This window comes from Chrysemys picta, chromosome 3, assembly GCF_011386835.1.
Source record: "Chrysemys picta bellii isolate R12L10 chromosome 3, ASM1138683v2, whole genome shotgun sequence".
Taxonomy (NCBI): Eukaryota; Metazoa; Chordata; order Testudines; family Emydidae; genus Chrysemys; species Chrysemys picta.
Genome location: NC_088793.1, coordinates 125057218 through 125074131, shown reverse-complemented (window position 1 = coordinate 125074131; position 16914 = coordinate 125057218). Strand labels below are relative to the sequence as shown.

Genomic DNA, 16914 nt, shown 5'->3' with positions numbered 1-16914 from the left:
GAGACCCCTCCACCCACCTAGGGGAGAACAGCCCTTCTCCAGCCCCGCCCCATCACCCCCGCAGGGAATTCAGGATCCCCAGCTACAGAACACATGACCCCTGCAGGGGACTCTGCCCTCCTACACCTGGTAGCGCCTGTCGTTTGTCCTCCTCTGTCTCTGTCCCCCGCATCCAGCCCCTTCGTTTCCCTCAGTCCATTGAACCAGTTTTTAACCTGAAGGGATCCCAGTACAAATAAATATAAATCCACCCCTCCAACTGGCCACCAACATGTGTAAAACCTGCAGAGGTGCCCATTGCCTCCCTCTTTAATGCTGCCTCTCTCCCCCAGTTGGATAGGAAAGGGGGGGGCAACCCCCTTAGACGTGGGGCTGAATTGATGGGATTGTGATTTGTAGGATTTCTCCACTTAGTCCCTGCCTCCTACTTGCTCTCCAGCCACTCCAAAGTCTCTTCCCCTCTCTTTAAGCAGCGATTTCTTTCAATCTCTCTCCCTCTCCCCCTCTGTGTGTGTGTCTCTCTCTCTCTCCCTCCACATACACTCATCTCCCCGGAGAGAGAGAGGAGAAACCCAACTCCCAAACACCGGCCAGATGTCGAAGAAACGCAAAACCCTGGAGGGTAGAGGATCCGGGCTCCCCCAGGAGGAACCCAGAGCCTGCTTTGGGGGCAGCGAGGAGCAAGGTAGGGAGGAGGGAGCCTGCAAGTGGAGGGGAGGCAATTGGGAGTGCGGGGGGATCCCAGCACAGGAATGCATCAACCTGGCTTATCTCCCTGAGTAAAGAGAGCGATAGAGGTGACTTTAATAATCAGGCCAGATTGTTTCCAATAAGGGCATTAAAAGAGCAGGTCTGCTGTGATTGTGACAACACTGAACTTTGGAGCGTGAAGGGGTTAAGGGGGACAGGAAGGAGAGAGAAGGGGCTATTGATTGATTGTTGAGGAGGAATTGCAGGTTTGCTGATCAATCCAGATTCCCTCCACCACTTGCTGTTTGTCAATTGCATTGGTATATTCACACTGTATCATCGATTTGCAGTTTGTGTAAATCTCTGTTTACAAGGTGCTCTGAGCTTGAGCAATGAGTGGTGTATTTCTGAGGTGGGGTGTGTATGCGTTTTTTGGGGGGGAGGGGGTGTTCCATTTTAGTTCATAAGCCCCCATCCCTGATATGATTTCAGTTGCGTCATGTTGAGGCTTCAAATGCTGCACTTGCAGAGCACACTTCGCATCCAGCTAAAGTTGGTTTTTCAACAGCTTTGGTGCTTTGCTGTAATTTTCGAGCTCTAAGTATTTGTGATGAAAGCTGTTCTACACTTTTTGACAAGATAATATCAATGTAGAAGCTGAGCTGGTGTAAAATCAGCTATGCACACAAGTATTAGGGAGTTCTGCAGCCGATTTTTTTGTTTGTTTGTTTCAGTCAGCCCAGTAGTTCCTTTCCTTTGTGTTTATTTTGACTAAGTGGGCCCAGATGAGCCAAGCCAAGCTACAGTGTTTCAGGGGTTGTGGCTATAATGCAGAAGAGAGGAAAAAATACCAGCTGGGTTAAAAGCAATGTTTAAAGCTGTTTATAATGGCTTTGAAGATGAAGGTGGGAGATGATGGTGTGTATGGTGGAGTAAGGTGAAAATGTAAATTTATTTCTTACCATGTTAGAATTCAGAAATATGGTGCTTTTGTCTTAGCAGGTGCAAACCTGAGCATAGAGCTGATAGGGATGGAATGAGAGTGTTCTCCAATATGGAGTCAATGGTCCTTTTTATAAAGAATGATAAGGATCACAATGTCACAAAAGTAATCAAAAATCATGAAATTCAATCTCCACCAAGGATATTTTTGCATTGGGTTGTGTTTTTTGAAGTGAAATATCTCAAATCTGGTTCCTGGCGTGCTCTTTTAGCTTCGTTAGAAAGAAGAAGTCATAGTGATGCACCATTTATCTCGAAAGAGACTGTTTAGGGTTTACGTGGCTGTTATTTTAGATTGCTTGTCTCTCCCACAATAAAATAAAATCCATGTCCATCATTTCCTAAAACCATTTGTCTATTAAAACAAATCCAGTCACCTGAGGAACATTTTTATCTCTGTGAATGACTTTATTTGCATGATAGCATACAGTGTTTTTGCAATCAGTAGGAAAAACTGTGGTTTTATTGTCACTAACCGAGAAAAGCTTACCTCTTTGCCAGGTATAGATGATGTCAGACACAGAAAGGATATTCAGCATTGACCTGAAAGTTGGTCTATAGGTTACATATAATTTTCATTTAACTGGGGGTACCAGAGGTGTGTGTGGAAACAGAGTGACCATTATTGTAATGCAGTGGTGTGTATGTGGTAATTTTTTTAAAACTCCACAATAGTACTTCCTACAAGATCTCTGGTTATGTAATGGGGAACAGAAAATGACATTTAACTTTATACAGATATTTTTCTTGGTTTGGAAGTACACTGAATAAGAAATAAAATGAAAGTGAAAAAAATATTTAGCAAAGCACTGATCTGCTTGTATTAAGAGAGCAAATAATAAATATTTTGTAGGAAAACACACAAGGTATTTTGCAAATCAAACTGGATGTGAATCTATGCTGTGCCTATATGATCCAGGTTTATGGAGACTATGGCATTGTAAATTATGGAATTTAGTTTAAAATCTAGTTTTAGTTAATGAGATCAAGTGTATTTTTATGAACATGTAGTGATTTTTATTTTATTTTCTCCTTTGTATTTCACAGAAAAGAATGCTGCTTGCTAATTATATTGTCTGTATAATACGTAACTGTAGAAACCATTAAGAGTGTTCAATGTACCACAATACTGTAGTGAGCATAGTTTGTGCAAAATGGTGGATGTGATCTTTTTTTTGACATCAGATGTACAGTTATTTTTGGATTAATCTGAAATGATGATTTACATGCTGTGTGTGCTTATGGTAGGTTTTCTACCTCTGTAGAGAGAACATGTTTATTAGATTGGTGAGGGGGTATAATATTTGCCCAGAAGTTTGAAAAAGCCATGTAACTCCTGAGATTTAGTTCTACAACCTACGTGTAGGGTGATTGTTTAAATCATAGGGTCTGGTTTACTAATAAACAGATAAAAAAATAATAATAAAAGCTCACATTTTTGGACACTACCAAATCCAGCATCCATGCAGAATGCAAATGCAGCTCGACTGTGGGGTCTTCTTCCAGTGGCACAGGCGTGGACCATAGAGAGACTTGTTCTAGTTTGGCCGTCTTAATTCTGTGAGCTATTTGGTAAATTAGGGACATGATATGCTAATAAACAAGTATCCTTACTTTGAGGGCCTATGATGGTTTAAAAACATCTAGCTAACACCGATTAATTCCAAACTGCTGCAGTGTGTGTCAGTTCTTTGGCCAAATGAAATTCTTGCTTGTGGAGCTTTGTTCTTCTCCCATGTGTGCTCCGTATACACGGAGCAGGCTGGTGGACAGCATGTAGGCCGTGGCATACAATTTCGAAGTTCTTTAGGGTGACTTTTTTTAGTCTTTCACAAAGCATTTTATGAAGGCCTTGCTAGAACTCTCTCTAACTGCTCCTCCTAAAATAGATCCTGACATTGCAAGTTTTGGACATTCAGCACATTGCATTGACTTGAGCGGGAGTAAAGGGTAATTTACACATTGCACCTACTTGAGTGGGAGTAGAGGGTATTTTGTACCTTCCAGCATCAGATCCTTAGTAATGAAGTGTGGAGACCAAACAGGTCTGATTTTGATCTTGCTTACATCAGTCTGAATCAGGAGTAAGTCCAGTGAGGTCAATGGAGTCCCACAAAGTAACTAACCTCAGAATTGAGCCCTATGGGTATACCATGGTATGTGCAACTGGTCAGTCAGTGCGCGTCTCCATTTCACATTGCTAGCAGCACCTTTGACTGCATCTTGCTGGTTTCGGTGTCATTTAAATGGCTAAGAGGATCTTGGGTCACAAATTGAAAGCCTGTGGTGGTGACTGTATATTGTATTAGGACAAATGTAATGATCCAGAAGACCTTGTTTGCCCCTCTTTTCTATGTTCCTTTGAAAGCTGGTGGAGAATGTGCAAAGATGGAGGGCTTTAGCTACAAAAGAGCAAGTTAAAATGGATTTTGCGCTCTTGTAATAATGGAACACAAAATAATATGATAAACTTAAAATTATTCAGTAATCCTGTTAACAGCTCTTACTTTTGTCATTATCCAGCTATCATTGCTTTACTGTAATACAATATTTCAGACAACTTTTGGGGGGAGATTTGTTGGTGTGGGAACTGTTGGACAGAATAACTCTCTGATGAGTCCTTGCTTGATCAGATGATGCTTTCTTGTACACATGTAACTGAGAATAGAATTTAACCTGCTGTATTTTCCTTTTCCCTGTCTCTATTTTAACTATCTATGAAAGCAGATTTTTTTTCTTTGGGTCCAATTCTGTACAGTGTTGAGTACTCTCAGCTTTCACAGAAATCAGTGACTGAGGCTCTCAGCATTCTGCAGAACTGGGCTCCTGATGGCTAGCTTTGAAAAAATTGTTTAAAACCTGTTTTTTCAGAGGCAAACTTGAGCCCCAATCCTGCAGACACTTATGCACATGTGTAACTTTACATATATGTGTAGTTCCACTGAGCTCAGTGGGACCAGTCTTGTGCATAAAATTATCATGTGCGTGCTTGCTGGATAAGGGGTCTTGGTTAATATTAACCAAGTCCTCTTGAGTTTCGTTCCTGTACAAAGCTACTCCAAGTTAAAAGGCATAGTTGAGATACACATTTTTCTCTGTCTTAAAAATGTCTAGTTATGTGAGATCTTAAATACCTACTGAAAATTCATCCTTATGCCTTGTATTTTTGATCAGTATAAAGTATTATTGATTAAATCTTGTAGATGTTTTAGAAAAATAAACTGCTGTAATCTTGATGTGGGTACATCAAAATATAGGAGGCCAAATTTTGCTCTTACTCCAGATTTACAGTGATGTAACTGAGCTAGGAGTTTGACCCATTGTTTGCCTTACCCTGCTGCTTCATTCTGTCCCTTTCACTTGGTAGAAGCAGTTACATTCAATCACTGTTCACTCCATTCATTGTCTGTGTGCATTCCTGCTGGTGTCATGATTCTGTTGTGTACATATGGAAGTAACCTGGCTACTTGTCACCTTCTGTGTAAATTATAGAATCATAGGACTGGAAGGGACCTTGAGAGGTCATCTGGTCCACTCCCCTGCACCCAAGGCAGGACTAACTATAATTCAGACTGCTTCTCCCTTACAGAGCACTCCCATCTCTGCACTGGTTTTCTTCTTCCCCTCTCTGTGCTCAGCCCAACCTTTTTTTCCTTCCCATTGGAAAAGATACAAAAAGGGACAACAAAAATGGTGAGGGTATGGAACAGCTTCCATACAAGGTGGAATTAAAAAGACTGGGACTGTTCATCTTAGAAAAGAGATGTAAGTAAGGATATGATAGAGGTCTATACAATCATGACTGGTGTAGAGAAAGTAAATAAGGAAGTTTTATTTACCCCTTCACACAACACAAGAACCATGAAACTAATAGGCAGCAGGTTTAAAACAGCCATAAGGAAGTCCTGTGGAATTCATTGCCACGGGATGTTGTAAAGTCCAAAAGTATAATGGAGTTAAAAAAAGAATTAGATAAGTTCATGGAGGATAGGTCCCATCAGAGGCTATTAGCCAAGATGGTTAGGGATGCCACCCTATGCTCTGTGGTTCCCTCTGCCAGAAGCTGAGACTCGATGACAGAGAATGGATCACTCAATAATTGCCCTGTTCTGTTCATTCCCTCTGAAGCAACTGGCACCAGCTGCTCTCGGAAGACAGGATACTGGGCTAGATGGACCATTGGTCTGACCCATCATGGCTGTTCTTATGTTCCATTTGTCTTCTCCTCCCACTTGTGATTTTAAGTCTTATATTTCAAATGGCTGCTTTGATTAATGTAACCCAGCCACCCTCCTTCTCCCTAAATGCCTGATCCATGAAGTGTACAGCTCATAATGTCAGTAGCCACTCTATTGTGTGATCTGTGTTTATTCTCTGAGTGTAGATATTTTGGGACAAAGGTTATTTGACTTTTTTGGGGGGTGGTGTGTGTGTTTGATATAAAGCATTGAGTACAGCCTGGTACTACACACATACTGTAATGAAAACAATGAAGAAAGGGCAGCCCCGTTAAGTATTCCTGCAGAAGCCTGCGTATATGTGTACCAAATTAAAAATAGTCCAGTAAGAAATTTCTAGGGGATGTGACAAAAAACTGGAGCGTAAACAATGCTTTTTAAAAGTGGGCTGGCTCCATGGGCTAGTGAGTTGGGACTCTTGAGCTTGAGTTGTCACTCCTCTTGCAGGCAAGTGCTCAGTTACCTACGTTTGCTTCTCAGAAATGTACCAGCCTTCCCCCCACATACACATTTCCGGTCAACTGTAAGAGTAATGTCCAACCCTTGGTGCTTTGTCGATGATCACTGTGATGTAAAGGCCTTCTTGGAAATAACCAAAAAAAGCTTTGTTTTAGGGGATGAAAATGAGACCTATTGGAGTAACTACAGTTAGCTGCAAACAAATTCATTGTGAGGGCTCTGGAAGGATAAAGGGTGTCATGTATGTAAGCAAAGTATAAATGTAACGAACACACTGGGAAAGGTGTGTGTATTTTAGTCTACTGTTGGCTCTATGGACTAAATTCAGCCTGATGAAAGTGAGGGCAACCTCACTGACTTCAGTGGAGTTATGTCCATGTTCACCAGGGCTGACCTTGGCCTTTGGTGTTTGCTATGGTGACTTACTGGTAGTGGGTACATTAAAGTTAAGGAAGAGAGGACGGGAGAAAAGGTAAGTAGAGGTATGGATGCCTGGAAAGAGAGAGGATGTGTCTTGGTAGATAAGATTTATGGATGATGGAATAATACTTTGTAGAAACTACCAGGAGAAAAATAACTCCAAGTTGTTGTTGTTGTTGTTTCTGTAACGGTTCCTGTTGATTCTCCACAACTATTGAAACCTCCCATTTCTAGTCATTTAGATCCTAATTTAGAAAGGTACTTTGTGCGTGCCTAACTTTAAACATGCAAGTAGCCCCACTGGAGAGCTTGGAGAATGCTTAGAGTTAAGCATGTACTAAATTAGTAACTTTCTGAATCAAGGCCTCAAGAGTGGGAGAGTCATGCTCACTCCTGTTGTCATAATGGCCTCTTTTAAGAGAGTGATCACTAAGGTTATGTTTCTAAAATATATTGGGGTAGATTAACTGTACCTAGACCTGAAGAATACAGTTTGGTTTTGAAGAACTGTGAGGGAGAAATTTAGATCTTCAGGGGTAAGATTGCAGCCTACATGTTATGGGAAAGTAATTTTGTCACCTGATCCTGTGAGGTAGAGCTACTGGAAGTGTTGACATTTTTAATATTTGACATAGTCATTTTTTCTTTGGTTGAAGAATGTAACCTGCGACAAGTCACTTATTTTCTCTGTAAATAGAAATGGGGATGACATCTTGACTAGAGGGGTGTAGTGAGAAGAAATTTTATTGTTTTTGAGGCACTTGGATCCTTCAGTGATATAGGCCATATAAGTACTTAGGGTAACATTTTCAAAAGCACTAGTGATTTAAGAGCGTAAGTCCCACTGGCTTTCAAAGTTAGTAGGCGCCTTTGAAAATATTCCCCTTGGAGTCCAGTAGTACCCATGTAAGATTTTTTTGTTTTGCATTAAGTGGAGTTAGTAATGAAGGTGTTAGGGTTACATTGTCCTGGCCCTACCTCCATATGCTGGTGGGTTTAAGACAAAATTCTTCATTCTATATTTCTCTGGATAGAGGTGTACTAGTATACAAGTATTTATTGACCCAGAGGTAGCAAAATGAGGGCTGGCCCTGAAGGTGGCAATCAGAAGGCAGGTTCTCAGCTCGTGTAAATCAGTGTAGCTCCATTGACTTCAGTAGTTCTATGCTGATTTTATGCCAGTTGAAAATCTGGCCCCATGCCTTCTTAAAGATGATTCACAGATTTCTGTGTATTTGACTTAGGAAGCTTCCTAAAAATGTCAGTAAGTGATAAAGTGAGGAACTCAGATCATGGAGAGTATAGGAATAAAAACAAAGCAAAATACATAGATCCTGTAGGAGCCTATTACAAAACAATGGAAAAAGTAGTAGAGTGTCCCTTTAAGGTGTAGTTGTTACTCCCAGGAAGCCTCTTAAAAATCTCTGACTTGAACGCAATTCATTTTACCTTTTTCTTCCTTGCCATTTTACTTGTTGTCAAGTATGTTTGCATTTAAACAACTGCTGTCTCATACAGCTTCTTGCCTCCTTCCTCATGCTGCAGTGCGTCACATTGATGGTGCACTCAAAACTATGGAGGCTTGGTGTGATGTCATTAAAAACAGGCTTATAACCTCATTCCAGGATCAGGCGGAAGTGGAAAATGGGTTGGGAGGGAGACAGTTTATCTGATTCTTTTTAATAGCAATGGAATGTATAAAGTAATCAAGGCACCATGTATTCCAGAGTCCTAGATTCTGTGGGAGACAGATCATATGGAAGCAGCTTCATTTACATTTAAACAATGGAGTTTTTGAATACATTAAATATGAAAATAAAGACTATAATCAGCCCCCAGGGGCAACCTGTTATTTATTTGATATTAAAGTTATCTTTTGTGGTTCTCACATTTTTTTCAGTATTCCAAAGATTGTTGTACTAAGCATAGCCACATTATAGAAGTTGCCAGGGACAATAGTGGAAATTATGGCGACTTGGTAGGGGGCGACTGGGGCTCTATATACCGTGGGAGGAGAAGGAAGCTACCTGGGATTGAGGGGTTAAGCACATTAGCTGTACGTGTCTGATTAAAAATGATAAACAGTGAAGAAATAATCTTGATAGTTTACATGTGAAACCTAAAGATGATTATTTAGCAGTCCACCGGAGCAGTTCCTACTTCCTAGAGGTATGCTTTCAGACATCTGCAGACTCAGGAAGACACTGCAGCTTTGATTTAACCTTGAAAATGTGAGCCTACAGTTTCTTTTCAACCATAAGGGTTATGTATGTGGTTTTTTGAAAGTGAAAGTTTAGATTCTGCAACACAGTTCTGCAGCTAGGGGTGGGTTCTGTGGCCAATTCTGGGGAATCACACAATACAAGGGACTATGTTAATATTATGTAAAGTAAACTGATTGTTAATAAAGCTGCTTCTTCCCAGTTTGCCCCTGTAACTAATGTTCTTTTTTTAAAATACCATTTGTCCATTGGCATGCATACCACTATTAGTACACATTATGTTCTCTCTCATTTTAAGTTGTGGATAAACATACCTTAGCATGAGGAAGCTTGAAATAATTTATTTAGGCAAGGTTTAAACGTCAGACAGAAAAATGAAATGCTGAAATTTTAGGCAGAAAGATGAAAATGCACTTTAAGACAGAAAGACAAGGGCGAGACAGAGTTTACTTTGGCCCATAATCAGCAGCAGCACATAGATATGTGGCCCCAGGAGAAAACTGGGGAAGGAATTGTGACTTAGCCACCTCTCTTTCTCTCTGGATTCCCCCACCCTCGTTTCAGGTCTATACCAGTAGAAGATTACTTTCTTCTCTCTGCGGGCTCAACTGGGCTGTCTGGGGCATTTGGAGAGGGGGTGGCAGGGTGAAAAAGGCAAGCCAAGGCCCCTCCAATTCCCTGCTTATTTACAGAGGAAGGAGAATTGCGGCTCCTCCCTTCTCTTCTCCCTCATTTACACACACACACACACACACACACACACACACACACACACACACACACACACACACACACACACACACACACACCCCGAACCACAACACTGTGACCATGCACGAAGATAGCAATATAAAGTACATACAAAGTGTATGCAGCTTCCACATATACATAGGAAACTTGCATTGTTCCACATGCCCTGTAAGGAATCTTATTTGGGGGTCAGAGTTAGCTTAACTTTAAGAAATGTCAGGTTTAGGTAGCAGGAGAAAGTTATGACCATACTGTTACAGCTCTAAGCAGCAATGGGATGTACTGTAGAATATTAAGAAATTAGAGCATCTGCAGGCCATAAATGCATGAACTGAGAATGACTGCTAACCAGTGTACTTACTGCTAATGTTTGGGTAGAAGAACCACAGCAGATCTGTTATCTCTGGATAGTTGGAAGAATGGACAAGCTAAAGTCCTTCATTTTTTTTTACTCTGTGGAAAGAACTCTACTCATCTTTCAGTTCAAGGCACTGGGCCTTTCCAGAGGGTTACTGGAGATGAGGTCTATTCTGAAATGCATTCAGCCATCTAATTTCTGTTACAGGCATTCTCTGTAAGAGAGGTGTCTATACATATGTAAACAGTTAATAAGGTGCCAGTTGCTGGTGCTCAAGAATGTGGCACATTTTTATTTGGGTTTTGTAGGACCAACGCATGTTTTTTGTTTAGTGCTGCAAATGGCTTCTTGTGTGTAGTTCTTAACAGTTTACATCTACTCCGTAACAATAACTAAATGTCACGGAGAGCTTGTGTGTTGCTATTAATTTTTCCAGCATCCTGAGAATAAATAAGTGATCTCTTCTTATTGCACTGCTATAAGGCAAGCAGAAAGTATATTGGAATAGAAAGCAATGCGTCAGTTTTCAAAAACAGATAGTGTGTGATTTCATTTATTTATTTTTAATGGCAAGAATATATTCATTAACCTTTCTGTTTTTCTCTTTCCATGACTATAAATAATAGTGTACCAGTTTTTGACTAGAAGTTCTTTGGATCAGCTCTACTAATCAAATGCTATACATTTTTAATTCAGGACTAAAATGGGGTTTTTAGGGAGAATGGGGGTGGGGGCAGAGAATCCTAAATCTTTTAAATGAAGGAACATCTCATTTTATTCATTAAATATTTTGGCAAAACCACCTGGACACCTATATAACTGAGATGTCTTTGCCCAGCCAAGTGCTGAGATCATGGCTGTCTAATTTCAGCTGGATCTTTAAGGATCTGCAAAGATCAATCTTAAATAAAGTGGTTCATTATCCACTTCTTCTGGCAAAAGTTGCTGCTTTAACTTCTGGGGGATAATGGCGTCCTCTTGAATGCACCCTCTGAATTCTCAAAATATAGCATGAAACCAACACAATAACTGTATAAAGTAAGTCATGAATTGACTTCTGGGTTCCCCTAAAATGACCCTGTCAGGGTTCCCTCCCCACTCTGAACTCTGGGGTACAGATGTGGGGACCCGCATGAAAGACCCCCTAAGCTTATTTCTACCAGCTTAGGTTAAAAACTTCCCCAAGGCACAAATCTTTCCTTGTCCTTGGATGAGTACGGCTGCCATCACGAAGTGAGTTAGACAAAGATTCAGGAAAAGGACCACTTGGAGTTCCTATTTCCCCAAAATATCCCCCCAAGACTCTTCACCCCCTTTCCTGGGGAGGTTTGAGAATAATCTACCAACCAGATAGGTAAACAAGGTGAGCACAGACCAGACCCGTGGGTTTTTAGGACACTAAAAACCAATCACATTCTTAAAAAACACAACTTTATGATAAAGAAAAAAAAATAAAAGAAGCACCTCTGTAAAATCAGGATGGAAGGTAATTTTACAGGGTAATAAGATTTAAAACACAGAGGGTTCCCCTCGAGGTAAAACTTCAAAGTTACAAAAATGGATAAATCTCCCTTTTAGCACAGGGAAAATTCACAAGCTGAAACAAAAGATAGTCTAATGCATTTCCTTGCTATTACTTACTATTTCTGTAATATTAGATGTATCATTTCAGTAGGAGTTGGATTACTTGTTTGGTCTCTCTCTTTGTCTTGGAGAGAGCACCCACACAGAGCACAAAGCAAAAACCTTCCCCCTTAGATTTGAAAGTATCTTCTCCCCTTATTGGTCCTTTTGGTCAGGTGCCAACCAGGTTATTTGAGCTTCTTAACCCTTTACAGGTAAAGGAGGGATTTTATGCTACCCTTAGCTGTATGTTCATGACAGACCCTGGTTCAGGAGAGGTATCATACATATTGACAGAGGTGCAACAAAGCTCACTTATTGGAAATCTATTAGTGGTAAGCAATTGCCAACACATTCTATAACATTAACCTGCACCGGGGAAAATTCACACAGGTAGGAGTCATTCTTTCTAGTGAAAGATGAACAAGTAGAAGCCGAAGATGAGTGGGAAGCTTCTATTAGTGGGACTGGGAGACCCATGACCACGCAGCCTCTCTTCCCCTTCCCTCCTCACCGAGTCCTACCCCCGCTTTAGGTACATCTTTCTTTTATAAAGAGACACACACAATTGCATTCACCAAATACAGTGAAGGCTGCGGTAAGGATCCACCTCCCAGTAGGCAATCCCTTTCTTTAAGGGACCACTATTATTTAACGTTTTTATATTGAGGTTGTACCCACAGACCACAATCCAGATTGCGGGCCCTGTTGTTTTGGGTCACAGTATGACGTAGTCTTTGCCCCAAAGAGTTTACACTGTAAATAGACAAAACAGACAACATAAAGCAAAAATTAAAGGTACAATGGTACCATTTTTTAAAAGAAGTCATCAAATTATCCCCCAGTTCCTTCTCTCTGTTCAGATTCCCCAGCCAACTAGCTTTGCCATTGCTGGCCCAAAGTGCCCTCCTTCTAACACTGGGATCAGTCTGGCAAAGAAGGGGAAATAAGTTAGCAAGAAACCGGTCAAAAGCACTTGATAGCAGGTCTGTAAAGGGAAAAGGCAGGGGGCCTGTATCTATCCATTCCTACTCCTTTCCTTGTTTCCAGTTTTCTAGAACAATTTTGCATGCCCTGTAAAGATGCCCCATCTTCAGCAACCATTATTTGTTAGTCCTTTGGGATTGTACAGACTTTGCTTTTTTGTAATGTTGCTGTTCTGTGACCAGGGCCCTAGTGGGGAGCCATCTATGGTCTCTCAACTAGGATGAACTGCAAAGAATGGGGCAGACAATCCCCATAAAGCTGGTGGATATTCCAATACTTAGATTTACCAAGGAAGCATAAAACAGCTTCTTTATTACCGTACTGGTTACTCAGAAGTCCAAACAAGACAGTTCCCTTAAAATGATCCAGCCTCAGGCCTCCATCCAGGTACCCACATGAAATATGATTAAAATTTTTGTAAATCTTATTTCATCATATAAAAGAAAAGGTTCTACCAATCCCAAAGGATCGGACACATTACCTCCCAGGTTAATGAATGTTTCAAATCTTACCCAAATATACGCTACAGCCAATTCTTATCAACTAACTAAAATTTATTAAAAAACGAGAGAGAGAGAGAGAGAGTATGGTTAAAAGATCAATATACATACAGACATGAGTTCAATTCATTGAGGTGCAGATTCATGGCAAAGATGGTGAGCTTCATAGCTGCAAAGAGTTCTTTCAGAAATAGTTCAGTAGGTTATAGTCCAATGTCCAAATATCATATTCAGGATGTACCAGCATAACTGGGACCTCAGTCTTGCGACTCAAACTTCCCCTGATGAAGCCTAAGCAGTTCTGAGATGACAGATTCAGGATCCAGGGATCTTTTACACGATTTCATGTCTTTTAACAAATTGGAGTTCCTCAGGGAACAAAAGGTAATTAGGATGACTTTGGAGGAGGTCCATCACCGGTACTTAGTTATATGAATTAACATAAGGCCATTTGCTTGTTCCTCCACCATTCACAATACATTTCAAAGAGAGATGAATACCAAGATATCCTTTGTTTACAATTCCTTTAAATGCTAGGATGTTCTTTTGACCTCTGAATTATCAGAATACAGCATAGACAGGGACTGTTGATTACATTGTGACCCTACTCATACATATGTAAATACACAAAAACACAAACATCTCTCCACATGCCTTTTGAGGGTTATTTATTTTGCAGGATGTTTAAACCTTTCTACCCATTCGTCACATGTTCAAAAAAAATGGCATGGGGGAGAAGCAAAGATGAAACCTCCAAACAGAAACAAACCAAAAGAGGCAATTTGTTAGGTGGCCAGTATGTCAGTCTGATTTTCCTCAAAGATTTTAGATGGAGTGGGTTTGCTGCAATTCTTTTGTGGGGCAAAACTACAGCTAGGTTTACATAAGCACGTTTATAGAGACAAAATTATGAAATCCTCATTTTGTGTAACTGACCATCTAATCAATGAAATTGTCATTACGAAGACTGATTCCCTTTTACTGAACCTAATATAATGTTTCGACTAAAATGAAATAGCCATCAATATTTTTAAAAGTAGCAAATTTTAAATTGACATCACTTCCTTTTGATTTTTTTTTAAATTATTTTCAGAAGAAAAATTAAAAGGGTCTTAAAGTTTCATTCTACTCTAAAAGTAATTATGTTAAAAAAATTAAAAAGACGTTACCTTACTCATCAGATCTGCTGTCTGTGGGTATTCTGAGATGCATCTTCTGTCTTTAGTGACAAAGTAAGTTAGTTTAAAAAATATTACTTCTTTTAACCCTACAAAGTCAATACAGCTGAGGGGGAACAGAATCCATCATGTGTATCTTCAATAAGATGGCTTATTATGTTCCACTTGCCAATAGCTGTGGAAACCCATTGAAGACAATGGGTTTGAACAACTGTGCAATGGCACTACTTTCAGCAGCATGGTTAGTTTAGGGCAGGGATTGGCAACGTTTGGCACGCAGCTCGCCAGGGTAAGCACCCTGGCGGGTTGGGCCAGTTTATTTACCTGCTGACACAGCAGGTTTGGCTGATCGCAGCCCCCACTGGCCACGGTTCGCTTTCCCGGGCCAATGGGGGTGGCGGGAAGCCGTGGCCAGCACATCCCTCGCCCGTGCCGCTTCTCGCCGCCCCCATTGGCCCAGGAAAGCGAACCGCGGCCAGTAGGAGCTGCGATCGGCCAAACCTGCCGCGTCAGCAGGTAAATAAACTGGCCCGGCCCGCCAGGGTGCTCACCCTGGTGAGCCGCGTGCCAAACATTGCTGACCCCCTGGTTTAGGGCATAGTTTGGCCAGTGGAACCTTTTTTACTGGTTGTGCTGATGTGTGAGATGGAACGAATCCGGCTTGGTTCTTGGAGCTCAGGCTGAGTTTGTAGGGCTAACAATTAGAATTTTACATTTAAATTGAACTAATTTAATATGGAAATCATGGCGAGACCGTAAACAAGAAACTTCATGATGCCACTTTTATAGCCCCTTCCTACAGTTCCATAAGCACAGAGTGTATCCGAAAATATGAAAGTGATTTTATAATTTTTTAAAAATTGATTTATTTCACATAGTCAGAATGAGTCTCCTGACTCTCTTGCTACAGACGGGTTGTTCTTTACTCCCTTCATATGACTTAAACTTTTGTCTCTCTTCCTGCCCACTTTTCCCAAAAAAGTACTATGCATAGTGTCCCAGATTTATATTTTTAAATGAGTGCAGGTTTGAATATATGTAAAGGGCTGTTAACAACCTCAGTTGCCTGGATGCCAGTTAGAGAAAAATAATATCAGATTATCATGGGAAACTGCTGGTACAGCTCTGCTTTTCAGAAACATTTGTCTTTACCGACACCTAACTTTCGACTTTATTTAAAAAAGTGTTAATTTCTGGTCAGGATTTTTTTCTTCAATAAAAAGTGAGTGAAATGCTGGTACTGTTGTTATTGCAGTGCTTCTGAAAGCTACAACCACAGTGGTGATGGTTAGTAGTACTGGATTTGGTCTAGCACAGTGGTTCTCGACCAGGAATCTGGTGCCCCCTGGGGGGAGGGGCACGAACACGTTTCAGGGGGGCCACCAAGCAGTGCCAGCATTAGACTTGCTGGGGCTCAGGGTAGAAACTGAAGCCCAGGGCCCTGTGTCCTGCCACCCGGGGCTGAAGCTGAAGCCTAAGCAATGTAGCTTCAGGGGGCCCTGTGGCATGGGGCCCCAGGCAATTGCCCGGCTTGCTACCCCCTAACACCAGCCCTGGCTCTTATATGCAGAAAACCAGTTATTGTGGCACTGGTGGGCCGTGGAGTTTTTATAGCATGTTGGGGAGGCCTCAGAAAGAAAAAGGTTGAGAACCCCTGGTCTAGAGCATGGAAAAGATTCAGGAAACTTCAAAAGTTATTACTGAAGCCCTACATAACTTAGTATTTTTAATGACTTGCTATGATAATAACTCTTGTTTTCTTTTTCTGTTATTAAGTAATCTTTTTGGTTCCCTTCTTTACATGTAAGTACAGTAGAACCTCCGAGTTACAAACGTCTCTGGAATGGAGGTTGTTCGTAACTCTGAACAAAACGTTATGGTTCTTTCAAAAGTTCACAACTGAACATTGACTTAATACAGCTTTGAACCTTTACTATGCAGAAGAAAAATGCTGCTTTCCCTTTTATTTTTTTTAGTATTTTACATTTAACACAGTATTGTATTGTATTTGCTTTTTTTTTCTTTTGGTCTCTGCTGCTGCCTGATTGCGCACTTCGGTTCCAAACGAGTTATGTGGCTTACTGGTCAGTTCATAACTCTGGTATTTGTAACTCTGAGGTTCTACTGTAATAAACATCAGTTTTGCTCCATTTCTTTTGAAATGATGACTAGACACTGCAGGTCTTGTGTTGTCATGCACATCAGTTCTGAATAGGTCAGAGGCTTTTAACTTCCCCAGCTGCCTCACTACTTTGGCAAGATCTGTAACAACAAATATCCTGCCATATCCTGTCTACTTTGTGTTCTCTGCAGTGCTGAGAGTGTTATCAATGCTCCACAAATAATAGGATAAGAGGATAGCAACAATACATACAAACTATCCTCTTTCACTTGGCTTTGTTCTTCCTGCTTTACTGCAGCCCCTCATCCTGTAGAAACCTCTTGTCCCTTCCAGGGCTCTTGTTTCTGCATCTACTCTCTTCTGCT

General features: G+C 40.9%; 1 protein-coding gene across 1 annotated transcript in view; it reads left to right on the top strand.

The window, feature by feature from the left end:
• The first annotated feature begins 465 nt into the window (after positions 1-465).
• The window catches only part of PDE10A (phosphodiesterase 10A), a 548616-nt gene continuing 532167 nt past the window's right edge, over positions 466-16914 (top strand). The window contains exon 1 of the mRNA XM_065590407.1: positions 466-685. Coding sequence (XP_065446479.1) covers positions 595-685 — 91 coding nt within the window. The 5' untranslated portion in view covers positions 466-594. The remainder of the gene's footprint in view (positions 686-16914) is intronic.